The sequence below is a fragment of the Coturnix japonica genome, chromosome 4 (assembly GCF_001577835.2).
Source record: "Coturnix japonica isolate 7356 chromosome 4, Coturnix japonica 2.1, whole genome shotgun sequence".
Lineage (NCBI taxonomy): Eukaryota > Metazoa > Chordata > Aves > Galliformes > Phasianidae > Coturnix > Coturnix japonica.
In genome coordinates this window covers 29,494,336-29,520,048 of record NC_029519.1, presented here as the reverse complement: position 1 = coordinate 29,520,048, position 25,713 = coordinate 29,494,336, and the positions used below count along the sequence as shown (strand labels likewise).

The 25,713-nt window shown below is 41.9% G+C and overlaps 1 protein-coding gene and 2 long non-coding RNA genes across 5 annotated transcripts in view; 1 reads left to right on the top strand and 2 right to left on the bottom strand.

Moving 5' to 3' along the window:
* GATB (glutamyl-tRNA amidotransferase subunit B) overlaps positions 1-24,455 on the top strand; it is a 41,168-nt gene extending 16,713 nt beyond the window's left edge. For 2 of the 3 annotated variants that reach the window (XM_015861307.2, XM_015861306.2), the window contains exons 4-13: positions 924-1,122; positions 2,033-2,155; positions 4,578-4,691; positions 5,531-5,615; positions 5,980-6,024; positions 8,050-8,239; positions 14,627-14,760; positions 15,120-15,198; positions 20,302-20,436; positions 22,871-24,455. In XM_015861307.2, coding sequence (XP_015716793.1) covers positions 924-1,122; positions 2,033-2,155; positions 4,578-4,691; positions 5,531-5,615; positions 5,980-6,024; positions 8,050-8,239; positions 14,627-14,760; positions 15,120-15,198; positions 20,302-20,436; positions 22,871-22,999 — 1,233 coding nt within the window. In that variant the 3' untranslated portion in view covers positions 23,000-24,455. The remainder of the gene's footprint in view (positions 1-923; positions 1,123-2,032; positions 2,156-4,577; positions 4,692-5,530; positions 5,616-5,979; positions 6,025-8,049; positions 8,240-14,626; positions 14,761-15,119; positions 15,199-20,301; positions 20,437-22,870) is intronic. The other variant, XM_032444494.1, reaches the window with a different exon arrangement.
* On the bottom strand, positions 3,103-5,984 carry LOC107313230. The gene is made up of 3 exons (XR_004307094.1): positions 5,915-5,984; positions 4,788-5,012; positions 3,103-3,994 (listed from the first exon to the last, which is right to left on the bottom strand). It is a non-coding gene; the product is annotated as an uncharacterized LOC107313230 (long non-coding RNA).
* LOC116653389 lies at positions 8,720-14,618 on the bottom strand. The gene is made up of 2 exons (XR_004307095.1): positions 13,291-14,618; positions 8,720-12,971 (listed from the first exon to the last, which is right to left on the bottom strand). It is a non-coding gene; the product is annotated as an uncharacterized LOC116653389 (long non-coding RNA).
* Positions 24,456-25,713: the final 1,258 nt, after the last annotated feature.

The window sequence follows — 25,713 nt, the reverse complement described above, 5'->3', positions numbered from 1 at the left end:
CTCTAAATCTTAGGTTGAGCCCTTCCTCTGAGCAAAATATGCAAATGCTTCTCCCAGTTTGTTGGCATCTGGCAGGTTTCTTTCAGTTCTCACTACTGGGAGCATAAGCAGGCTAGCAAGGACTAAGAGACAGGGACCCTGCCTCAAAGCAGTAATTGATCCTTCAAGAGTAATTTTACATCAGCACAGTGATTGCAACCCCTTGTCAGGGGCAGCCCTGTCTCTGTCTGGCAGTTTCCTCTTTGCTTGGAGTCCCAGATATGAGGTAGCATTTGTTAGCTGTGTGCTTCACATGGGGTTGTAGTGTTTAGCTTTTAAGTTGCTGCATTAATGAAATAGAGTTTTGTTTATTTTATTTATGTATTTATTTTCCCCACTGCCTCTCTCCCTTTTACTCAAATGAATAAGTTACTGAACTGGCAGAAAGGGAAATTCAGCCTAATAGGAAGATGAGCGATAGTCTTAGCTTGGGGTTGGGATTCACTCACTGTCTTCAGACAAAATTAAACATGATCATAGAGCTACAAGTGTGGAAGAACGTCTTTTGGCCTATTTGCTACACCAGGGCAGTATCAGTGAAATTTATGTTATTGCTGGCAAGTGTTAATTATTGGCTGTGTCTGTTAGTGTAGTATTGTATGCTTGCCTGTACCAGGGAGTGCTCTTATTTTTTCCCAGATCTCAAGCTTCTCACAGCTAATCTGAATTCTAGTCCCATCTTCTAGCTTCCTTCCTTTCCAACTAAGCAAAATAACATGTGAATTTGCCTGTTTGCATGTGTACCTTCCTCTTATGTAGTTCATTGTAGAAGACGTTGCTATTTCAGTTTAATGTTCTTAGTCCATAGTACTTGCACGTGGTCATGTTGCTGCTTTCTATAAGGTGAATGTTTTATTGGAGTATAAAGTTGATTTTGTTGACAGGCTGGCTATCAAATCACTCAGCAAAGAGTTCCTATTGCGGTGAATGGGAGTCTGTCATACAGTCTCTGCATAGATAACAAAATGAGCCAGATGGTGACCAAAACTGTGAGAATTAAACAAATTCAGTTGGAGCAAGACAGTGGAAAGAGTCTCCATGATGATGCAAGGAGCCAGACCCTCGTTGATTTGAATAGGGCTGGTAAGCTTGGACCGTTCTCTTATTTTTCTCCTCCTTTCTATATTGAGTCTTTAAAAGTAAACAAATGATTGAAAACAAGTGAAAAATAAAAATAGCCTGTTATCTCTCTCCTTGAAAATGAAAACATGTTGCACTTGAAGCTGGGAAATGTTTGCATTTTTAATAGGCCTTTCCTTTTGCAGTTGGTTGATGACATTTTGCAAGAGCAAATTACTGATTTTACCACTGAAATTACCACTCAGCTGTGGGAGCTCTTGCAACTGTAGGTGTTATTTAAAAACAAAAGTGTATCTTAGACCATAAATGAGTGAAGTCTGTGTATAGGAGTAGCTGCTGGAATTCATTAGTCGGGCAGTTCTTTTAATTATTAGCTTTGAAAAAAAAAATAGATTTTCTCTTTAAGCTCTGAAACTGTAAACAAAATGAACCAAGTCAATACAAAATAAAAGGCTGTGGCCTGGATGGCAAGGCTAATGGGCACTGTGCTTCATACCCATTGAAGTGAAGGGCTGTGGCTGCTCATGTTCTTTGAAAGGGATACTAAACTAAAAACTACTACATGTTTTTACAGTTCTGTCTGTTCCAAAATTAGTTTAAGATAAATGCATTTGAGTCTGCAATCAGATAGGCTTTTAATTGAAGCTCTCTCAGAGGAAAGCGGAATATTTATGCCTGTTCTGCATGTCAGTCAGAGGGTGGAGTACTGTCTGCAGTTTGTCTGCTCCTTTAAGAAAAGTTTTTATAGCCATCTGTACTTGGGTCCACCGTGACAGTCACTAAATAATACATTTGTTTAAATTTTGTTTTATTCTCTAAAAAAACCCAAGTGTTTACATGTGTTTATCCAGTTATACTCTAATATGCTGAGATCAAAAGCTGTTGTTGGAAATCTCTCATCTTTCCCTGATAGGAGTCGGCCTCATGGAGGTTGTCATGGAGCCTGATATGTGCTGTGGGGAAGAAGCAGCTGCAGCAGTCAGAGAGCTTCAGCTTATTCTTCAGACACTTGGGAGCAGCCAGGCAATCATGGCAGGTACAGAGGGGGAAGGGCATGTTCTTTTGTCACCTGTAATTCTCTGCATTTGTGGGAGTTCTGCAGCTTCTGGTTATTTTGCTCTGCAGTTGCTTATAACCCAGAGCCTTTTCTAGCTGTTTCTAAAATCCTCCGAGCCTGCCCTAATGTCTGCCTTGCTTCAGAGGTGCTTATGGGCCTGCTTTCCTCTGCAGAGCTGTGCAGTGTTAGATTTTATAGGAAAAACCTAGACAGGAAGGAATGTCCCCAGGGTTCTTGAGGTGTTTCTCCCTGCCTGTTCTCATGCTGCTTGCTACAGTGCTGCAGCACATAAGCTATGTGCTTAGTTGCAGAATGTGGAAGCTAGTTCCCTTAGCTCCCATAGAGTAGTAGGAGTATGGATCATCCTCTGAGTTGTCTATCAGGCCTTGACTGGACATAAAATTGTTGTAAAAACAGTGAATTTATGATGGTGTATGTGAGGTGGAGTAAATGACAACTTATAGCAGATACCAGGGTTAATTTAAGCAGTAACCAGATTTCAGCTTTTACCTCACTTGGTAGTTTCACAGGCTCACTGTCCCTCCCCTAGGGAGAGGAACACTAGGGAGATCACTGCTGATTTGAGGAGGCTGGGCAGAAAGCTGTATTGGTTCATGCTGTGCAGGTAGCTTGCGGATATCAGTCTCAGGCATTAGCAGCCAAGGTCCCTGGGCATCCCCAGCCATTTGTCTCCAGACATCTCTCTGATGTTCGGGATTTTCCCCACCTTTCTCTATCCAAAATCACTACCATCTTTCTGAGACCTCTTTATTTGGGGAATCCCTCATTTTGGCACCAACCCTTCTTTCTGGAACACTTGACAAGCTTTTCCAGTCTAAATAGCAAATGTGCACAGCATGTTAAGGGCTTTCTACTGTGGTTTACCTTGTCAGAATTACTTGCTTTCAAATAAGGGTTTTACATGCTCGTATTTTACCTGTGTTTTATTTGTGTGTTCAGCGAAGACAAGTGCCCACTTTTATATGCTGTTAATTCAGTAGACAAATGAAAAGATGGTTACAGTGGAAAATGAAAAGAAGCTGGGCTTAAAGGAAAAAGAGCTTTTTAAAAAAGTATTTGGGGCCAGGCTCTCCTTTCATTTATACCTGATTAACTTCATTATTGCGTCTAACTGACACCCACATCCAAGTAGAAGCAGGTTGTGTCTCAAGTAGAAGCAAGAACAGGACAAGTATGTTCCTAGTCTGTAGCAAGTACTCGTTTTACTCCAAAGAGGAAGCATATGCAAAACACTTCTCCTGGAAGAGATGCTGAGAAACTGTTGTCCTTCATTTCTGTTTGGCAAAGACTCTTTGAAGACAGAAGAAATTAATGTGCTGTCATCCAACCTACTTCTACATGGTCTCCAGTCATTTTTTTTCCTTTGCTCAATAGATGGATTCTGAGCCATGGAGTCTTTTCACAGGTTGAGCTACTTTGTGCTTTCTTTATTAGTGTTACCACGTGGAAATATCAAGTGTTGTTTTCTTCTTACCAGCATTTGTAATTAAACACAAAGAGTAAGGCTACAAAAGTTCACTGTGCACATGGGAAGAATATATGTTTGTTTATGTTATGACCTCTCCTGTTTCCTTGTTTGTTTGTTTTTTTCCACCAGTTGAGTAACTGTGGCAAACCTTCTCTTCTTAGAAGAAACGGCTTTGGAGGGAGAAACCTTAGAAAGATAAAAGTCCTGTTTACTTGAGGCTGAGTCATCAGAGATCTCTGAGGAAGTTGGCCCATTCTGAACTAGAAGTGTTGGATGTTTTTATATGTAACTCTGTGTTCAGTTTCAGTGTTTTTGTCAGCCGGGGAAATCTGGAGAAGAGAAAAGGTTGCAATTTCTTGAAGGAGAAAAAGAAAACTACAAAAAAAAATCCACAGCTTCTGACATTTAGTTCTTGGGCTATAAATTTCCAAGGGCACCTTAGTAAAAACTCTTCAACATAACTAAGTTCATGCGTTCCAAGACAGAGTAGTATATATCCATCAAATTGTAACTCCAGAAGGTATCGTTGTGCTGTTTTTAGAGGAATGGAAGCTCACAGAGCACTGCTTTAAGATGCTTGTCTAATTCTGCCCTTTTTTTGAGGGCTGTGAATCAGAAGCTCTTTTTGCTTTGCCCTGCACTGTGCCGTACAGTTTTCTCAGAGAAGAATTATGAACAGTAATATCAAAAATAAAAAGGTTGAATTCTCAGAAAATTTTGAATGACTGGAGGCAGAAGCTTGAAATGGAATCAAAGCAGAAAGCTATTATGAGCGGGTTGTTATTCATTTCTCAAAGTATGGAAGCCTGCTATTAATGATCTGTACATAACATGACGTTTATTAATGCATGCTGGGGTTTTTACTCTAGTTTACAGGGTGGACTATTTTGTTGATTAAGTTTCCTTTTACAGAGGGACAGCTGAGAGTGGATGCCAATGTTTCTGTGCATCGCCCTGGGGAGCCTTATGGAGTAAGAACCGAAGTGAAGAATATCAATAGCTTAAGGTTCCTGACAAAAGCAATAGGTAAATGATGGTTACTATTCCAATCCTACATCTGGCCAATTTGCTGCTGCAGTTTGAACTCCCTGACTGCACCCTGGACCCATTTCACCCCCTCACCTTGTCTGAGACTATCGGTAAATCCTGCTAGTAGCACGTGCATCTGTCCATGCTGCTCAGACATGCAAGGGCACTTCTTGTGCTGTGGTGGTCCTTGGCTCCAGGCTTGTCCCACCTCTTGGAGCAGCCCAGATCGTCCTGCTCCCTGACAGAAGAGATCTTAATTTGGAGTACTCTGGAGATAGCAGTTATATTAGTCTGCAGTTTCAACTTTTATCCCTCTGCCTGTAAGAAGAACGAAGCAAATGATTCAGGGTTTAGTATGTTTGGCTCTGAGATACGTTAGCAGTAGCTCTTTGTCCTTCAGTGTAGATGATCGTTTTCCAATGTATACAGTAAATTGTATGTGTGAAGTTCAGATGCAGCTTGGGTAGGAGCAAGGAGGGATGATCATTACATCTCCGAAATATAACTGGCAAGGAGAATGTGAGAATTCTCGTCCCAAATACTCCACTGAGAGAAAGGAAGGTCACTAGGAACGTATGGCTTGGCTGCAGTGCCTGGGAGAAAGTGCTTTCTATTTAAAGAAAAGAAGATGAGGAAAACATGCAGAGAAAGAAACTGTGCTGGAGAGAAAGACAGTGAGAAATAGTTCTGCCTGCATCTACTGCTGTTGATTTTATTAAGGTTAAAACAACTAACTTTTCCATTATTGCACAGCAGTGGAAAATGAAATAGTGGAATGTACAAAAGCTAATAGTGCAGCATAGTAAACTTATTCTTTTTTCTCATGTTTCTGCCAGACTATGAAATAGAGAGGCAAATTAAAGAACTTGAAAATGGAGGAACAGTTCTGAATGAAACAAGAGCCTTTGATTCTAAGCTTGGGTGAGTTCTTATTTTGGAGAAATATCAGTAATAACAGCTTTACAGTACTAGGGATGCCCGGTGACCTGATCGGAGGAGATGACTTGGTATCGTTCAACTTGTCTTCTAAAGCTAACGTTCACAAGCATGCTCTCCTCAATGGTAGAAACTTATTCTTGAAGTTGAGGCTTTTTACAACAGTTTGTGTGCTACCTCAAGCAGCGTCTGGGTGAAAATGACAGCCCTCTTACATACACGCTTTCTTTGAAGTGGCTTTGAGGCACTCTCCTGATCGTTATGAGGCGAGGCTTATGTTTTACCTTTTTGCTGGGAATCCAATGGGGCATCACTTCTCACGTCTCTCATCTGTTTTGTTTTATTTTAGGTGCACTGTACCAATGAGAGACAAAGAGGGAAAGCAAGATTATCGGTATATATATATATATTTATGTTGTCTTTTCAAGAACTGGAAACTTGTTACGCTGACTACACTTAATATATTTAATAAGCTTGTTCAGCATAATGCATGTGGAAATGGAACTTACAGTGGAAAGAGACCTGTCAGAATCAGTACAAGTCTGAGAAGTTCTCCTCTAGATCCCATAGCCTCTATTGGATTTAGCAGTGATGATACACAAAAACCTTTTCTAAGAACTAATCTGGAGTAGTTTAGCTCAAATTAGGCGATTTGAAGGTTTGCTTTGTGGCCAGTGCACGTATATTGTTAAGAATGCCTGAAGTTAAGTGTGAGAATATTCAGAGATGATCACTGCTCCTGCTTTAAATATGTACTGAGAGAAATTATTCTCATATAGTAGTCCCTGCCTCTTCATGCTTAAATTCTGTTATCATACACACTGTTTGAAAGTTCTAACTGCTGTTGAGGAACGTCAGCATTCTTAGGCAGATTTCTACCTTAAGATCTATGAAGATCGACTGAAGTTGTTACCCAGCTAAATACTTACTGCCTTGCACTGATGTGAGATGGCAGCCGTCACAGTTTGACTGTTGAAGATTGGTGTGCACAGTCTGTAATCTGCTCACAGCAAAGTCATACGTACACAGCCATACACAGCCAACCAAGGAAGATCTGTCTGGAGGGCAAGAGAATAAGGCATAACTGTCAGAAGCAGTGCTGCTGGGAAGAAATGTTGGGTCAGTGCTGCAAAACAACAGCGTATCTGCTGCGTGCTCTTGTACAAAAGGTAATCAGAGTAGTGTCGGATGGATGGGGCGTAAGAGTACAGCTCGGTGACTGTTGAGGTCCCTGAGCTTCTCTCTACTGCTCTTTGCATGCCTCCATCATCCTATATGCTGATCAACTTAGTCGTTTCCTGGCTTTTCATCTCAGGTCCAATTTTCCTGTTACTCCCAGAGGTCACTTCCCAGTTGGAGAACTGCAGCTCTGCAGAACTTTGTGAGCCTCATAGTTCTGTGTTCCTGTTAATTGTACATATACCCTTACTTAAGCAGAGCAAGGATTTTGAAAACATTACACAAACTTTATGTTTAAATCTGCTTTTGCAAATAGCATTTGTGGAAACAGCAGAAAAGACGGTGATCATTTTGTGAATTCCTTAATGTGGTAGTTGCTGACTTATTTAACAAGGCTAGTTAGAACAAATGCAAAAGAAAACTCAAGCAAACCTAGGCAAAACTGGCGAGCCCAAGATACTTCAAGTGAAGGCCAGAGGTTATTGCTAGTGCTAAGATTATGATCAGTATTAAACTGTTTTCTCAGATTTTTTGTAAATTACTGCTTGCACACTATGCATTAGACTTAAGATCTCTGTTTAGACAGACTGGAGATAAAAATTATAGAGCGCCTCGTGTCCCTTGTCATGAAATTTTTGAACCGTTTGTTTGATCATGTGAAAGTGAGGTTTCTGCTTCAGCTGCAAAGTTATTGCAGTGGTCTGAATTGGCCTCGTCTTTAAGCGAGCCTTTTGTTCTGTGGTGACACCCTGATGAGCGCAGTAACTTTGCTTTTAGCACAGCATGGGATTTCATTAAGGTTTTTAAGTCAGCATGGAAAAGGTCGCAGCCTGCCCAAATCACTCTTGGCGGCTGGCTTTCAATCTGGGTTTCTCCCTGCCAGTCCACTCCCTGTTTTTATCTAGATCTACAATTCATGCTCGATGCCAAAAGCAATAGATTGTTTCCATAACTATTGTTTTTATTGCGATTCTTAATGTAATTAATCTTTTTCTATCATTGACTCTGACAAATAATTGCAAATACTTAAGAGAATAGGGGAGAGAATAGGGACTTCGCAACAGCTGATGAATTGATCTCTTACTACTTTCCACTGACATACCATCATGAATTTTTAATGTTTTGTTACAGATAACAATGTAATTTCCAAGTCAGCATAAACCTATCGTATTTATTTTCTTCCTTCTTGTTTAGCTTTTTACCTGACAGTATTTCTAAAGAAGTTTTTCTTCATCTTTAGGTTTATGCCAGAACCAAATCTTCCCCCATTGATTCTATATGATGCTAAATCTTTGCCAGCTAATGTGAACAATCAGCAAGTGGTAAATATCGATTGGATTCATGAGAGACTTCCTGACCTTCCCAGTGTGAAGAGAGCAAAGCTTGTTGAACTGTATGGGATTCTTCCTGAACACAGCTTCACCTTAGTGGTAGGTCTATTGATCAAGTGCTAAAATAAACATAGCAACTCCAGAAGTTGCACTGTATTCAAAACCATTTACGGATGTTGTTATTAACCAGCTACCAGTTCTCATGACTTTTTTTATTTGGAAATGTGTCCAGTTTGCTGCCTACTTTTATACCCTGAAGCCATATGCACATAATAATGGGAAGAAGAGAAACCCTGCACCGTGTGCCTAGAAAAAGCATTTCTCATGCAAGGTGCAGTCAGATAACTATTACTTAATATCGATCTCGTCTGTCTACACATGGACAAACTAGTGACTGACTGCAGCAAATGTACAACTTCCTGCTGACAAATCCTTGCCTGAAAGTGCTTATTCTTCTTATCTTCGGGTTTGGGTTTGGTACAAGGCTGGGCACACTGTCGTTATTTAACAAATTAATAGACGTACTTTCCTGACTGCAGAAGGAAAACCCATAGTCTAAATCTCTTAGCTTCACATGCCTTCATTGATCTGGTCTCCATTTTATTTTATTTTTGGGGAAAAAACATCAAACTCATTAACAGCTAATTACACAAAATGGCTGTACAGTATTAGGTTTGACCTCACAATGCAGTTTACCCAGGACAGATTGAAAAGAGAGGATCCAGGAAAAAAAAAGATATGGCAAATGTGAGTGTAAATAAGGAAATGGCAGCAAAATGTCGTAACTTTCAAAATTATTCTAAGGACTGCAGTCGTCTCAAATACAAACTGAATTATCTTGGTTCCCCAGTGATATCTGGGTTGTGTTAAGCCACCCAAGTTTAGACATTTCAGATAGCCAGCTGAGCGAGGGTGGTGTCCTGCTTTGGTTACCTCTGTGATTCATGGAGACAGAAGGAAAGGGCTTCTTCATTGTGAGATTCCAAGTGGAACTATAATTACTTCAAATTGTCCTCTAGAGGGGTTCCTTTCCTTTGACTGTAAATGCAGGTAAAGCAGTGCACCAAACTTAACTTCCTTATATCCCTTTAATAACTTGTAATGTGCACACTGTGTGTATTTTCACATTTGTATAGAAGCTGGTTCTGCAGGGGAAAGAAAATGGTTCTTTCTTCTGAAGTAAGCTGTTAGGAAAACTGCTTTTGTGCCAGTGTGCTGTTTTAGTGAGTTACACATCTTCTGTTCGGTGGGCAGGTGTGTTGTAAGTCTTATTGAAGTCACGAGGCTGCAGTGACAGCACTGAGGTGTCAGTGGTATCTTACCTTTCTGTTTCATTGTGTGAGTTACAAAACGTAATCTAGCAGACAGTATTCCTGTCCACATGTGAGTTTTTTCACACGGACACGTTTCTCACAAATTAAAAGCAGCTCAGAAGAGCAGATAGGTTCTGCACTCTGTTTTCTTCTGGCTTTTTTTCCCCCTCCTTTTAGATCTTCCCCCCTGAGGTTGGTTGACTTTGGCCAGTGGCTAAGCGGCACATGGTTCTGTGCTCATTCTTCCCACCAGAGAGATGAAGGAGAGAATAAGAGCAGCAGAAGCAAGAGAATTTGTGGGTTGAGATACAGGCAGCACTTACTAAGTGTGAGAAGGAGGAAGGAAAAAAACCCACAAAAGTGATGCAAAGGCCACTGCTCTTCACATCCCACAAGGAGCCTGATGCCCAGCCAGTCTCTAACTACTTCTGCCCTCAGTTTTTCTTGCTGCGTACAACATTGTAAGACATGAAGCATCTTCTTACTCAATTTAGATTTGCTGTTCTTCTAAACCAACCCTGGTGTCTTCGCTGTGGGAGCAGAGTGGGAAAAAGAAAAAGCCTTTATGCTCTGCAAGTTCTGCTCAGCAGCAGCCAAAACACTGATGTTATCAGTACTGTCTTGGTCACAAATTCAAAACACAGCGCCCTATGGCCTGCTATGAAGAAAATTAACTTCATCCCAGCCGTGCTCAATACACCCTCTTCTTTCACTTGGCATCGACCTACTCCTTAGCCTGCTTCAATCTTGACAGTATCGACAGCTTCTGCTGTGTGGTTTCTGTCATCGTCGTGAACTAGCCCTGTGTATTTGCCTCATCAGTTCCCATTTCCTTCCAAGAGCTCTCTGAAATCCTCTAGTGCCTTTGCTTTTTCTCTGTTAACTTCTTCCTTTCTGCGGCATGTAAGATAATTAATGAGCTCCAAGCTGAAATTTGAGATGCAGCTTGTAATAAGATAATGTATCCATTTGAATGCATGAAGTGAGCACTTCTTCACTGTGAGTCTTTTATTGTGCATTAGGATGGCGGTCTGTATACTCTCCATAAAAGTTGCTTGCCTGTTCACTGGGAGACTAGTTAACCTTAATTCATCTGCAAATGGTATGGCCATGGCTGTGTTAAGCTTACATGGGAAGAAGTTACAGAAGATTGCTGATAGGGCCAGATGCACAAATCTAATGAGCATTCGTTCAGGTTAGAGCACCCAGGAGTGCTCATTAAATAAATGGTGGTGGTGGAGGGATGACTCTAAAATGCAAAATCTCTGCTTTGTGCCAACTTGTTAAGAGAAAACATCAAGCACAAAAGTTACAATAAAACAATACTGTACGTGAGAAGTAGTTAGTTTCTGAGCTGGCTTCAAGACTTTTATTCTCATATACAGAAACATACTGCAGTATCAAGAATGTAAGATTCCAGGTTTGCCTAATTACAAGATTAGCTGAGATGGAAGGAGGGCTTTAACTGTTGATATCTTTGTCTGAGATTTCTTAAGTGTAAAGTGATAGATTTTGGATGGGTTTTCTACAACTTGCAAAAAATGAATGAAATTGCTGATATTCTTCATGCAAAATCCATCGCATTTGTAAAGACAAAATTCTTTAAGCAAGGTAGACTCCATGGCATTTGGGTTTCTGCATGCAGTTTGCTGTGTAAACTGTTAGGTTGGAAAATACTGCTCCTCAGTCAAGAAGGATCTCAGAACTACAGTAGTATAATATTATGGTCATCTTTCCTGGAGGGAAGGGTGGAGGGAGCAAAAAAAAAGAGGATATATTGGCATAGATATGAATGTGTTGTATTGCTTCCAAACCCATGCTGAGGTCCAACCAAATAAAATAGATCAGTTGTGTCCCAGTGCAGCATTAGGAAGAAACAACCTGATCTCTTTTGTATTCTATGTCTTTGCATACCTTTATGTTTGCTCAGATAAAACTGGCAGTTCTGCTTTGGCTTCGGCTCACTTCTACACTGTAACAGTTGGCATTTGTGAATCCTTTATACAGTCAGAAAGGGATACCAGTGGTTCTGACCACTTTGTTTACATTATGCCACCCTCATATACTTTGGTGTGCAGGTGAATTTATGCTGCTTTTTAGAACCTAAAGTCTTATGTAACAAGTCAGAAGGAGAGTTTGATCTGTCTTTCTTTGGCTGCTCTTCGTTTCCACTTTAATAGTGTAGATTTTCTGCTTTTTTCCTTGACAGTCTTCCACATTTTTGCAGCAATTGTTACCTCACAGTTGGTTATTGTGGGAACCGCGATGGTGAAAATGGGAAGAAGAAAGCAGAAAATGAGATCTGTGAAAACTGATACAGTTTTCTCCTTCAGTGCTTTGGGCAACTATTGGTCTTTAAAGGCATAAGTTCACATTACAGACCCAATGTCCCTGCAGATTACACCCGTGGTTGTGTGTAAAACAATGTGTTGTTTGCAACTTGTTTACAGAGCACTCAGAATCACTCTGCCGTTACGTTTTGACATCTCGGTAGAATTAAATGATGGTGTTAAACCATGTACCAGAAGTAAATTCGCATCGTGGTTGAAGTACTGGAATGCCATGAGTCATGCAGTTGACATTCTGATGAATAAGTTGCAGCATATTTGGTGTGTAATGGGAGACCCAAGCAGGGGCATAATTTATAGTGCAGAAATACGCAGTATATACAGACAGCACAGAGGAAATTGTGGTGTCAGATTAGTAGAGAAGAAGCTAAATTAATATTTCAGTGGGTTTTTTTGTTTGTTTTAGAAGTGAGATGATGGATAGTAGAGCTCAATGTACCAGAGCTGCCCCCTGGTTATTTTTTCCTACGGTTAAAGACATTTTTCTGAGTGAAAGTTCCTGAAATAGATTTGGTGGCTGGACTGAATCTAGCAAGACAAAAGTTGACCAAAATGCACAACAAAGCAAAGTTCAAATAGCACAGTAACTTTTTTTTTTTTTTTTTTTTTTAATGGCAAGAAAATAAGGAAGGTGTTTCATTTTTGTCAGTCATTTTGATGTTCTGAGATTCTGCCTCGATCATTTAATTGCTGGGTTTCCTACTTTTTGGCTACAGCAAATGGCAACCACTTGAAAAGTAAAAATAATAAAGAATGGCAATAGAATTTGTCCATTTCTCCATGCTGAAGAAGCAAGTGTGGGGCTCAGTGCCTTGTAGCATCTGTAAACAGATGTGTCTGAGTATTTCTGGGCTTTTCTCCTCTTGCTGCCTGGAAATCCTCTGATGGAAATTGGAAGGCAGGGTATGTTTGCCCTTGATTTCTCAAAGGTCTGGCAGAGGCATCAGTGCTGTAACTCTAGCCAGGCTGTTGGTATCCAGAAATCTGAATGTGCCCAGTGCTGGCGTCCTGCTCTCCATCATCTACGTGATAGAAGTGTTGGGTGTGCAGCATCTGAGCTGTGCAGGCTGCACTCAGACATGTGGCATCTGCAGACGTTGTTTTTGTGCACGTGATGTTGTAGCTACGCTGCTCTGCTTAGACTGTTTGTGAAACCCTCTGCAGTATCCACTGAAATAAAAACAACAGCATTTGTACACAGGTGTTTTTCTTACCTAAATTGGACAAGTGTTCTAATGGAAGGTAATCTGCCATTTAAATAATCAGTGTTTGTGCAAATGAATCCTGAGGTGAATTAAGGAGAGTACAATATTTAGTAGTTCATCATGTTAGTAATTCCACTACATGCATGCACAGTTCTTAATCATTTAATGTACTTTGATAATTAAAAATGTATTTTTTAAATATATTTAACCTTAGATTTCACATTCTTCTTTTAAGTGAACGTGTAACAGCACAGGAGAGGAAAGCAAGCTTACCTATAGCTTACCTATGTGTATTAGAGGAGCAGTTAACCAAATCAGCCTTGCTTCACAGAAGTCCTTGGTGGCCTGTTGAGGCTGACAGCTTCAATTTTCTCTTCATGGTCTCAAAGTAAAGGGAGAGAGTCTGATTTTTGTCACAGTAGTTTTATAGCACATCAGCCCACTAATTGAAGTAATTTTTGTTCTGTTTTTGAGAACAGAGAGCAGTAGATTGTAAACTCCTTAAGAGCAGTACTTTATACTAATGAATCCAGTATCCTGAGATGTTGGAAGTTTCTTTTGTGAATGTTATGGAGGGTGGAAAGTCCAAAATTTTGTATTGCTATAGTGGTAAATTGCCTTTAAATACAAGGACAAGGAAGTCTGCTTTGACAGGGCTGAGTTTCAGTGGAAAAGTCAGGCTTTGGTTTAGTTGAGTGCCTGCACTCTCTTTTGCTTAGAAGTATTCGCAGGGATCTGCCTGCAATTACTGTGTGCTTGGAAGATGTTTCTGCTGTGATGACTGTATGTATGGAATAACTAACTTGGTGGCTGCCTCTAAACTGTTACCTCTTCTGAGAGCTGGTGAGACCTCCTCTTCATTTATGCCATACTCTGCAGAAATCCAGCGGCAAGAATTCTTCCTGACACTTAATGTCTCTTCTGCCTTCAGTGGACCTAATGAGTTCCGTGCTGCAGATAAAGAACTGCCAGTGCCCTGATATCAAACAGCACAGCATTCAACAGGCTCTGCATTATCTGTTCTTCTGAAAACAATCTCAGATTTCACTTATAGCATAAATTGAATCCCCTACTATCATACCTTCTGAGCACTTAGGGCGCTGTGCAAAGCCTTGCATAGCTTCTGTGAAAAATCTAGAAACATAAAACCCCTGTTCTTACAGCGTGACCTTTCCATATCACTCAGGGGTGACTACAAGCTGACCTTACTCCATGAGTCCAAAATAAGTGATTGCAAGATCAAGAGTGAGGTGTCTATAGGCAGTTTCAGCCAGAGTCTTTTTTTGGTAAATGATAGCGAGACTGTGTATGGAGCATTATATTAAAATTTAAAGACAAAGGACAAGATGAAAAAGGTTCTCCCCAGGTATTAATTTAAAGGAAGATGTGAGAGAAAGATCACTCAACTATGGAAGTTATGTTAGAGCAGGCTGACATCTGATAAGCTGTATGCGTGCATTCTAGGCACACTGTAGTTTGTTTACTTATTATAATATTACTCCATAGTCTTGCAGCTTTCTTACTTTCTTTAGTTTACTTTAGCATTTCTAGTCTGACTCAAACTGTGTAATTAATCAGCTTGCATTTCAGTATCTGATGCATTTAATTTTTCTTTAACAGAATGAAGATGGATTAATGGAATTCTTTGAAAGTGTGGTAAAACAGACCCGAATGAAGCCAAAGAAAGTGATCGGCTGGATTCTGAGTGACCTACTCAGTCACTTAAAACAACATTCCCTTACAGCAAAGGAAAGGTCAGGCTTCTCAGTTACAACAGTGGTGAAATAAAATTGCTCCTTTTCTCATGTACCAAGAACAGTATCATGTCACTCTGATGCTGACTTCTGCTTTAGTTATCATCTGTGAGGTTGGTTATCCTAGGCAGTGCTGCTTAGGCCTTGACACTGTCATGATTAATGAAGTTAACCAAATGCCTTCCAGAGAAGAGGGCAATGATAAGGCATAATCAGGCAGTCAAGATCAAAATATGGTGTATCACGGGGGGAAAAAAATACTAGCTTGTCATGCTAAACTGTGTGACATTTAGACAAGCAACAGTGGCATAAATCTGTTACTTGTCCTCTTCTCTAACTCCTGTCCCCCTTTTCCACAGCCCCATCAGTTCTTTTCTCCTAGCCGACCTTCTGAACCTTCTAGAAAACAGAGACATTTCTTCTTCAGCAGCCAAGCAGGTATTTTTTGATTTCGCTGTACTTTGAATCCACCAATGCTTATTCCATCTGCATTCATTGAGTACCAACGAATTGGTTGCTTTAAATTATTCAAGGTGTTGATGAAGGATAAATTTTGCATCTGTGCCATATACATTTCATGGATGAAAATGCCTTGTGTAGTGTAATATCTTTTCGTGCTTAGTGTTATAAGGGGGCATAAACCAAACAGTAGTTCTAAGCTACAGTCAGTTAAGTCAGTTCTGCTTCCGAACAAAGCAGATGCTACATCTCAGTCTGGTAGCTTGAGTAGCACCTGAGGAAAGGTTGGTGGGAATTAATCCATGGCTTGCAATTAAGCTGAGGGTATCAGCTAGTATGTCCAAAGGGATACTGGAGCCTATATTGTCCAGTATTGGTGTATGGAAAAGGATATCAATCACCTGACTGTAGTCACAAAAAAAAAAGTCTGATATGGTGCATTCCGTGAGTCTAACACAGAGACATTTGACCTTTCTTTTATCCTGGCTTCTTATAGCAAGCGCTGCCAAGAGTCTCCTTAGCAAGGAGTGTCTGTAAAGCCAGTTTCCCTCTATCATTTTGCTTAGGACAGTCTGAAAAACCAGCACTTCACACATTCATCTCTTAATTTATGAACTGCTTATGATGGTAAGGTAACTCTGGTGCTTACTGGGCAGAATCTGGAGTTCTTTTGTGATAGGAGATAACTGCCGTTCTCCTCAAATTCTCTATGTGGGGTTTGTTGTCCTTTCAGGTGAGTTACTGTGCTCTGCATTTAAATACTTTAGTTAACCATTTTTCCTCAGGTGGCTGTAAGCAAAATTGTTGAAGATACTTGCCTTGCCTGCTTTCTAGCTTTTACCTCTCTTCAAGTTTCTTACCTCTCTGCACAAGGCACGTTTCCGCCTTTCTAGCACATGTTGATTGAGTCCGAGTACAACTTTAAAGCAATACAGGCATTAGTTCACTCTTGATGTGATTCTAAAGCCAGAGCTGCAAGTGTGGCTCTTTTTCCTACTTGGGAACACTTCCTGTTTTTGGGGGGTTTCTTTTGGAGGTACTTGTGGATTTTGATGATGTTGGCCTCCTCTTCAGAATAGCCAGCTGCTTTTTATAGGCACCGTAAATACAGATTTAAGTGCCTGACTTCAGGCATGTGCATCTGGAAATTTTGGACTGGAAAAGCAAAAGCTTCAAAAAGGATATAAAATATTAACAGGGAAATACACTGGGATGCAGAGCAGTTGTGTGCCTGCAGGGCAATGGGACACCCGTTATTTTGGGGTCTGCATCTGAAAAGGAGCTCAGAACTCCGTTCTAAACTCTGCTTCCTTCTGGAGGTAGAGAGGTACCGATGCCCCTCCACTGGAGTCCTTTCCTTGTGATAAATCTGTATGCCAGCACTTCTGACAGGTTATGAAATGTCAAGAATTTCAGAGATGCCTTTCTTGTTTAATTACCAACTCCTTGTAATGTGCATGTTGTCCTCTGCGTTCTGAAACTGGACACAGAGAAATAACAGTCCTATTTGCCATCACCGAGTGATGCTGTCAAACTGCAGGAACCTCGCCACATTTAGAAAAGTATTTTGGTTGCCTGGATGTCAGAAGAATAACAAATGTTTATAACAATTCTCAGCAGTAGGCCGAGATGCTGGATGGCCTGAGGGCAGAAGGGGCTATATATATATACACAACAGCAGATGAAGTGCAGCACTCGGAGTGGAGGAGAACGAATTGCAGTGGTAGAGACAGATCCAACTAGAAGCACTAGCAGGGTTGATGGGGTGAGCACACAGACTTGCATACACATACGTGCTCGCAGCAGGAAGCTGTTAGAAGTTTTAATTTGTTAAGAGGATTGTGTTCAGTCTCTGCTGTATAAGGCATTAAAACACAGATAAAAGCTGCGAGTGCTGATTATAGACACAGAACATTGTATGGTAGGATGCATATGCCAAGGAAAGGGCACGGTGTGCTTACATAATTACCACTTGGGTAATTACGGAGCTCACGCCCAGCTTGCCATCAAATATAGCATCCTACCCCAGAGGCCTCCAAAGCGGTTTCATGCTGGCATGCCTGTATAAAGGGGAGCAGCCTACAGCTCTGCTGGTGTGCAGGGCTGTGCAGTGAGCATGTCCTGCACTGGGGAGGCCTGCACAGGCACACGCTATGCATGGCCTCCCCCTGGAGGCACCATTTGGATGTCAACAGTGGAATGCAACTCTACTATACTGACACTGGTCTGATGGGAGTATGGCCAAAGCTGGACCTCACTGCTCGCCGTTAGGGCTTGGCAGTATGCACATCTGTGGCAGAAGGAACCTGGTTTTCAGCGAGGGCATTGTGGAAGGAAGGTGGTTCTTGGGTCAGGAAAGTAGAACGAGGCTTTGGCTGTTGAGAGCTGCAGCAACCCTGTGGAAACACCCCATTGTGTGTTTATTGGGGACCTGAGCAGGGTGTGGAGAAGAGCAGGCCCCTTGTCTTGTTTGCTTGTGTGGTTGCATGGGTCACCCTCACAAGAATAACTTCAACAGACCCACTTGGCACCCCTACTTCAAAGTAGGTAGCAGGAAAATGAGTACAGTACACAAACCTAAACAGAAGCATCTGCTTTGACTATTACGGTCGTACCATCTGGAGCAGTGAGCCCAGCCTGCCCCTCACTTTTGTCAGAGGCTGAGGGACAACTGCCAGACATCAAGGCTTTCCATCAGGGCAAAGGAGAGCAGCCCACAGGACAAGCTCAAATGGTGCTGCCTGCTGCTTCCCTCCTCCTCTGGCAGCACATCACTGTGGGTCGGCTTTCCAGTTGGAGCCGTTCTAAGGCAGAGCAGTCAGCTGGCATGATCGCCAGCTGCAAAATGTTTGATATGATGCCCGTGGCAGCCAGACGTGCAAGTCCTGATTAATTCATCTTGACCAGTGGTTTGCTGCTATGCCTGTTAGGTGGGGAGAGCAGAACATCATTAAAATCTAATCACGCTCAGCCAAGAGTCAATAGTAGAAACTACTGAGATTTCAGTGATGGAAATGAGGCCTGAGATTCTCATTTTGGCTCTGGAGACTTCATAATTTGATCCCACTGTTCTGACGCAGGCAGTTTGTGTAAATGAGCTGAAATCATTTTTTAAACTGCTTTCTTTAAATTCTTACTCCTTGCCAAGTAGCAAAAACGCATCTTTAAAAATGCATTTTTGACAGGACTTGGGCACATCTCTTTCTGCTTTCCTACGTACCTGTAAACAAGCAAGGGCCTTGATAACGGTGCTGCTCTGGTGGCTAAGTGGATAAGCTCGTTACCAGATTGAAAAGTACATACAACGCAGATGTCACAGGGAAAATCTGCTGCCTCGAAGGTTTCTAACGGGCAAGCTTTTCTCAGTGCCAGGAGGTGTTTGGCACAGAAGTAGCAGGGAATCAGAGATGGATCTTGAAATGTCAGCTGTCCAGCAGCCTGGTGTAAGAGTTGCTGCAGGGTAACTGCACCATGGTTGGCTGCTCAGATTTTGTTTGTTGCTAATTTTCCCCTCCTGTAGCCCACAGTGCCTTGCTTGCATGCATACAAGCATTTTTTTGGCTTTTCCAGGACAGTGATATGGCTTCTTCGTTGCCCAGTCTCTGATCTGTGCAGCACTTCAGATTCTCCAGGGTGTTCTGCTGCGGGCCGTGCTGTGCAGAGAGGCCAGAGCTCCCTTTGAAGGGAGGGAGATGTGCTGTCCCAGTGCCTCAGGAGGCCTCGGGGACAGAAAGCTTTTTGCCAGGTCCCTGGGGAAGGAAGAGCAGCTGGGGCTGCCTGTGGAATTGAGGCATGGAGTACAGCAAAAAGATACTGTAAAGAGCTGCAGGCAGGTTGAGTCTCCACTGGATGTTTTTGTTTCTGAGGGTGTTTCTGAGGTAGCGTGGGCATGATGATCTTTAAGCATGGTACTTGAAGAGAGATCTTGCAGAAGACATTGTATATGGCATTGATTTTTGTAGGTAACAGCAGCTTAAAGGTTTGCTTATGATGGTTATAACGCTGCTTCTCTGTAATTTAATAACTTAACCCTCTTACAAGGGGAAAAAAGAAGATGCAGCCTCTGTGAGAGTTGCGTATCATTACCCTCTCTCAGGGTCTCAGCTTTTGCAATAAGAACCCATCAAAAGCTTTGGGGTACAGCTGCCACCCAAAATCTGCTTGCAGGAATTGTGTCAGTGCATGGTTCATTTGTACATGTTGTGGCTACAGAATTGTTTAACCAAAGATCTTTGTTACCACAGAATATTCCTATGCTGAAGAATACTGCTGGCACACCTAAAGAACCATCCCATGTGCGCCATTTTCCCTAGGTTGGCTCACTGCTTTGCTAATTAATTAACACACAGTTTGAGTGTCCCTTCTCCTCTCCCCTTCCCAGCCTCTTCTCCATCCTGCACTGAGCATTTAATGCTGAAATGGTGACGGGGCACTATTTCCACACTGGTACACAGCAGTGGCCCAAACATACAATTACATCTTCAGTGCAGAGTGAAGCATAAGCAGCTGTTTTAATAATGGTTTTCTTCCTCTCCTCCCACAGGTCTGAAATAAGAGCAGAAAGAAAATCACTGCCCAAGGAAACTTTTTTTAATAGACGTTCTCTCAAGTTTGTTCCAGGGCAACAGCCCTGATACAGCATAGGAACACACATGGACATTAACAAGTAATTATTTCTGATGCTTAGGGTCACCCAGCATTCCTCTTCTGGGAGGTGACGCATAGGTGGGCCCGGAACTGCTGCAGAAATTCTGCTTGGCACTATTGTTCTTCTGCCTTGTCATATGTATCCTCCTTCGTTAGTTAGCTGATGAGGACTGGTAATGAGATGAGCTTCTTGGGCCTGGACTTGGTACTGTAGTCAACTAATGGTCAGTTCCTGGGCAGAGGCACCATTGATGGCAATGCATCCTCTTACTGCTCTCAAGCAGTTCATTTTGCATACTGTGAGAACAGAGCACTGTTACTCCTGCTCTTGTTGTTACTAAAATCTGACTTCTTAGATCTGCAGCTAAAATAGCACAGATAAATAACATCAGTATGTGAAGTAGCTGGCCTTAGCTTCTCTTTGTGGTTTTTCAGGTGTTTGAGGAATTGTGGAAGGGAGAAGGGAAGACTCCTCTTGAAATCATTAAAGAAAAGCAGCTTGAACTGATACGGGATCAGGAAGAGCTTGAACAGATCTGCCAGGCGGTGATTGATGAACGAGAAGAGGAGGTGATTATAGTGGTGCTGGGAAGCCTGCACACTCTGTTACTCTCTGGCACTTAAAAGGGGGGTTTAAATGGCCTTTTTCTCTTTTAATTGGTATTTGAGCTCTAAAGCCAGTTAGGAGCATTAAAGCTGACGCACAGCTATCATCAGGTCCTTTCTTCTCCTTTCTTATTTTACTAAGTGTTTTTTTGGAAATTGAAGCTTACACAAAATGATCTGCAGAAGAAATTACCAGTCTGGCTAACATGCTAAGTCATTCTAAGAGAACATAAAAATGTAATGCAACAATGCAAAGCTATAGGGCTCTGTCTTCAGCTGTGCAATATACTGCCCCTAACTTGACCTGGTCACTTGGCCACCTAACTGTCATTTTCTTGTCATCTCCTGTGATATTAGTGTGCCACTGCTGCATTGTTCTCAATACTGAGGCAATCTGCCAGCAGGACATATAATGGTAATGAAGTTAGAGACTCCATAGAGGTGTTACACTACTCCATAGAGGTGGCAAGGCCAAAATTCTACTCATCTCTTTACCCCATCCCCCTGCTCCTTCACTGCCACAGCCAAGTTTTGCTCTATTTCCTGCCTGGCTGTGCCTATGGGGTAAGAGGAGACAGATCCATGTGGCAGCAGCACTGGAGGCCTCGGGGTTGGGAGCTCTGCTGAGCTGCTCCTGCAGGGGGAAAGGACAAGGTTTCAGCTCTTCCCCATCCCCTCAGAAGGATGCAGCAGTGTGTGTGGCTCATCCATCTAATGAGCTCTGAGCCAGGAAAAGGGGAAAAAGCTTGTTGATCATGAAGGGGAGGAGTGGGAAGAAATCCTGACAGAGTCTAACATCTGTTTTATATAAAAAATGAGAATGAAAACAAGTGCTTCTATGTTCTCCAGAGTGAAAATGTAAAAGCAGAAGTGAATAGCTTACTTCTAATACAAGCATTGTCTAGGTACATTTGCCATTTGGAAAAAAACATTGACATCTTCTGAGAACAATACCACCCACCCCAGTTCTCATTGGGGGATGCTAACAGCTCTGCAAGAGCTTTTGATAAAGAAAATGAGCTTGCAGTAGGTCGGCGTGACCTCCATCAGACTGACTCATTTGCGGAGCCTGATAAAAGTGCTTCTGTATTTTCAGACTAGCATGGAAGCACAGGCGCAGATATAGAAAGAACATCAGAACTGATTGGGAAGTGCGGAAGCTGAAGGTCCATAACTGTGCTCCCATTTCAATAATAATGCCTTGTCTGAGAATGTAATTCCTCTCTGCTTTTTGCTGTTTTACTCAAGCCAAATGCAGCAGAGTGGCCTCGCTTTCCTCCTTTTTCCAGGTGATCTTTCACTAAGGCAAAAGCTGCCTGCAAGGGCTGTAAATCACTGCTTCGAATCGCTGTAAGAACTTGCATTACAAAACAGAGTTAGCACCAAGAACCTGCCAGGAAAAAAATGGGCCTTGCTTCCTGTTGGGAACTTTCTTGAAAATGAACTAAATTCTAAACCAGCACCGAGCAGTTAATGAAAATCTGTACAGTACTCTGCCCCATGTAAGGGATTTCTGTCATACAAGGAGTAATGAGTCCTTTCCACATTGTGACTTTACAGAGATTTTAGACTGCCAGTAATTCAGATGCCCTAACGAGCAGCACTATTTGCATTTGTGCTTGGAATTGTCACAGTTGGTGGTTCATATGTTCGCAATCCTTCCCTTAGTATCTGTAAATATGACATCCTGTTTAATTGAGGCTATCATGTTTTGCCCAGTAATTCTGACAATGCAGAGAATGCCCTCCCTGCCGCACAAACTGCATGAGGACGCACAGTTTCAGTAGTAGTGTCTCCCCTAGAAATGCCTGGTAGTGGATTTTTTCAGTACTTTTTCATTTTCTTTACTTAGCCTTTATATGTGGATATTTTGTAGGTAATCATGCATCAAACAGCAGCTCTCTGATAGGAGGCCATATTTTCTGATCAGCAGATTAACTGCTTTGTTGCAAAGGATCCTCTGTGTCAAGGAAACAACCTCTGTTACTTAACTCTGCTCTTGAGGGATGTCAGAAATATTTTCAAATTGATGCGGTTCAATGAAAATAATGTATTAGAACTGAGCAGTGCATTGAGGAAGAAGCTCCTGTTAGCAACAAGAAGTCCATCTTCTTTTTCTGCTTTCTCCCAGGAAGTCGCTGTCTGAGCTGCTTCTGTTCAAATCCAGAAGCGTTCACTGACTTTCAATAAAAGCAGGTCTGGGTTAGCCGTAGGGCCTGCAGTTGCTGAGCAGGAGCTTATTGCAAAGCCAAAGGAAGCTTTTATAATAACACCTTAGCCCCTAAATACAGTATTCAACTGCAGTGGCCTTAGAGGAAAAAAATATTCATACCTTGGCCACGAATGACTGAGCATGTTGTTTTCCCGTAACAGTGGTGTCTATCTGTTCTTTTTAAAGGTTATGGCGATAAAACAAGGAAATGAAAAAGTTATCAATAAGTTAATTGGACTGGTTCGGAAAGCTACACGGGGCCGAGCCAACCTTCTTCTGGTGAGGCAAATACTAGAGAAGAAGCTGTCAGAGTAGCCACAGGAGAAAATGGCCCAGCTGTCTGCAGAAGACGTGCTTCGTTCTGTCTGGTTTGCTGCTAATGAACTTTGGTGCCTCCTTGTCTGTCAGGATTGTTTTTCCCAGATTGGTTATGCTTCAAGGAGCATCGTGTGCCTGCCTTTCCCAGCTGCCTCGGCCAAAGGTGGATGAGCAAAGGACCACCTCAACAGAAGCTGGCAGTCATTTACATCTCCGTCCCTTCAGTGCAGCATTCTGAAGTGTCATTTCCATAAAGCCATAGGAAACAAATTCCCAAGATCTGTGAGTATAAAGAGCTAAGTTGCATCGGTTAGTTTTGTAATAAAGCAAGTGTGAATTCAGCTCTTACAGCTTCCTCTTTGTCAGAAGGGAAATTCTCAGATCTGGAATGCAGCAATCTAGTGGCACATACCAATAACTCATTGTAAATTAGAGTGAGTACATTTGTGGCTAAGAGCAAAACACCCAGCAGTAATTAAGAACGGCCACATGTGCTTTCATGCCTAGCAGAAGGGGAAAAAAAAATGCTAGTCCTCACTCTTAATGTCTGAGGTAGAGGAAAGGACAAAGGCACTTAGATGTACATGCCAGCAGCAGACATTGAGTGGCTACGTATAAGAATTAGTGTCAGATTCTTTGCTTGCTTTCCCTTTGTATGTGTCCAAACACCTGCTTTGGCTACTCAGTGCCGTTTCAATCCTGAACCATTCATAACTTATGCTTACCTGAGCCTAGGGCTTTCTGCTGTCACTTGGAACCATATCCGCTCAGTGGAAGTAATTCAGATAGCTTACTGAGAACTAAGCAGGATTCAGCCTGGATCCAGGGTCTGTTCCACTTGTTACTCCTCCTAAGGAGTGTTTTACGCTATGTTCTGTTTTTTTTTAATATAACTTCCATTTTGCAGCCCGTAGCTTTAGGTGCTGTCTGAAATCAAGGCTCCTGGAGTTAAGTTCCCAGTCCCACTTCACCAGCATGTTTAAATCCTTCAGCTGATCAAACTATTAACAGGAGGCCCAACTGGAGGCATCCATTCAAATATACAACTAGTAGGGAAAGAAATCCCATTTACCAGCAGGAGTTTCTTAAATCCCTTTTGCAGGCTGCTAAATGGTACGTTTTAAAGACCACATTTATCTCAAGCTTCAATGTTGCTTCCTCAGGATGGTTCTTGAGGATGTGCCTGCTGCCAAAGGAGTGCAGCAGGGTGAGCGCTGGGATTTTTGTCCTCTACAGAAGTAACATTTGTTGCACCTAGTTCAAGCTGGGTTCACGGCAGCTAATTTTTACAAGTGCTAACGTGTGTTTCAAGGAGGATGTTTCTGTACAAACTGGCTTGTAGTTCAACATGAAATACTAGATTGGAAGACAGGCAAAAAGGTACTTTTCAAATACATGTAATGGATAAATGTATATCCATAATTCAATAAAAATAACTCTACAGTTTAAGCAATATGGCTGTCAAAAAGAAGTAATGTGGTTGTGATCAAAACTCCCGACCCTTCAAACAGCACAAACCCAGCGTTTTCTTGTAGCCTGACATTTGCACAAAGGCTTTTACTATCAGTTTTCATAGACTGAGCAAAAAGCACCATTTTCTCTTACCCAGTGGTGTAAGTTTCAGTCAATAGAAGGTTGACTGTATAGTCAATAGGCTGTACAGCAAACTTTAAATTTTAGAACTGGAATTCTGTTCAACTGCTGCCATGGAAGGAAGAAACCAGAAGGCACAGGGGATTCAGCATGAAACCTCAGATCCTAATTCAGAGGTACTCCTGGGTTTAGACAAACACAGTTGTTTCCAGAAGGTGGTCCTCCAAGGTTAATGCTTTCTGTTGCGCAGCTTGATGCTGCTGTGCCAAGCTTATCCTTTGCAGCAGTGGCTGCCTCTTCAAGAAATAAATAGATAGATAAAGGAAAATCACAGTGTGGTATTTGGAACAGTAATAATTCAGCTGTCTGGAAGAGAGGGAAGGATCTCCCCTACTGTAACATGGCCACTACTAGTATATGTCTTTCTTCAGTGGCTACTGCTTCTTAGCCACTCCTTACCTAAATAAATACACTTTGCTAATACAGAACAAAATCTGTTAAAAATCATTAGCCAAGTTCTATACAAGTACAGCACTGGATTTACTATAAATCTCTCTCTGTTTTCAAATGGATAACGTGTAAGATAAACAGGGATAATTGTAATATTCTTCTCCTTCAAGGGAAGGTAAAGATCAGCCGTAGTCTGTAAATTTTGAACTATATTAAGAACCAGTCACTTGTTGAATTTTTAAGCAAGTCCTTAGCAGACATGCACAAATTTCTTTCTGATACACAAAAAAGTGTTTTGAGTCAAATAAGATGAAGGTGATGAAGTGTTTTAACATCTGGGGAGGAACTGGCCATTGGGGTGAAAGTGGTTTTGGCTGATGGCAATAGAATGTAGACATGAGAAAGGGCAGCGTGTCTGGCTTGCTTGGTTCTGACTCTCACAGCATCAGCTCTGCTAGACAACCCTGACTGAATTAATACAATTGAGACATGAGCCTTTGCTGCTGGCCAAGGGCCTGGCAAACCAGCCCAGTCACACAAGCCCAGATAGCACAGCCACCTCCGCTCTGTGTCCTACTTGGAGCTAAAGGTAAATCCTAAACAAACACTCCACAAGTAAATGATGTACAACAGCCTTGGCTTAGCTTTGCATAGCAATAATCTGCAGA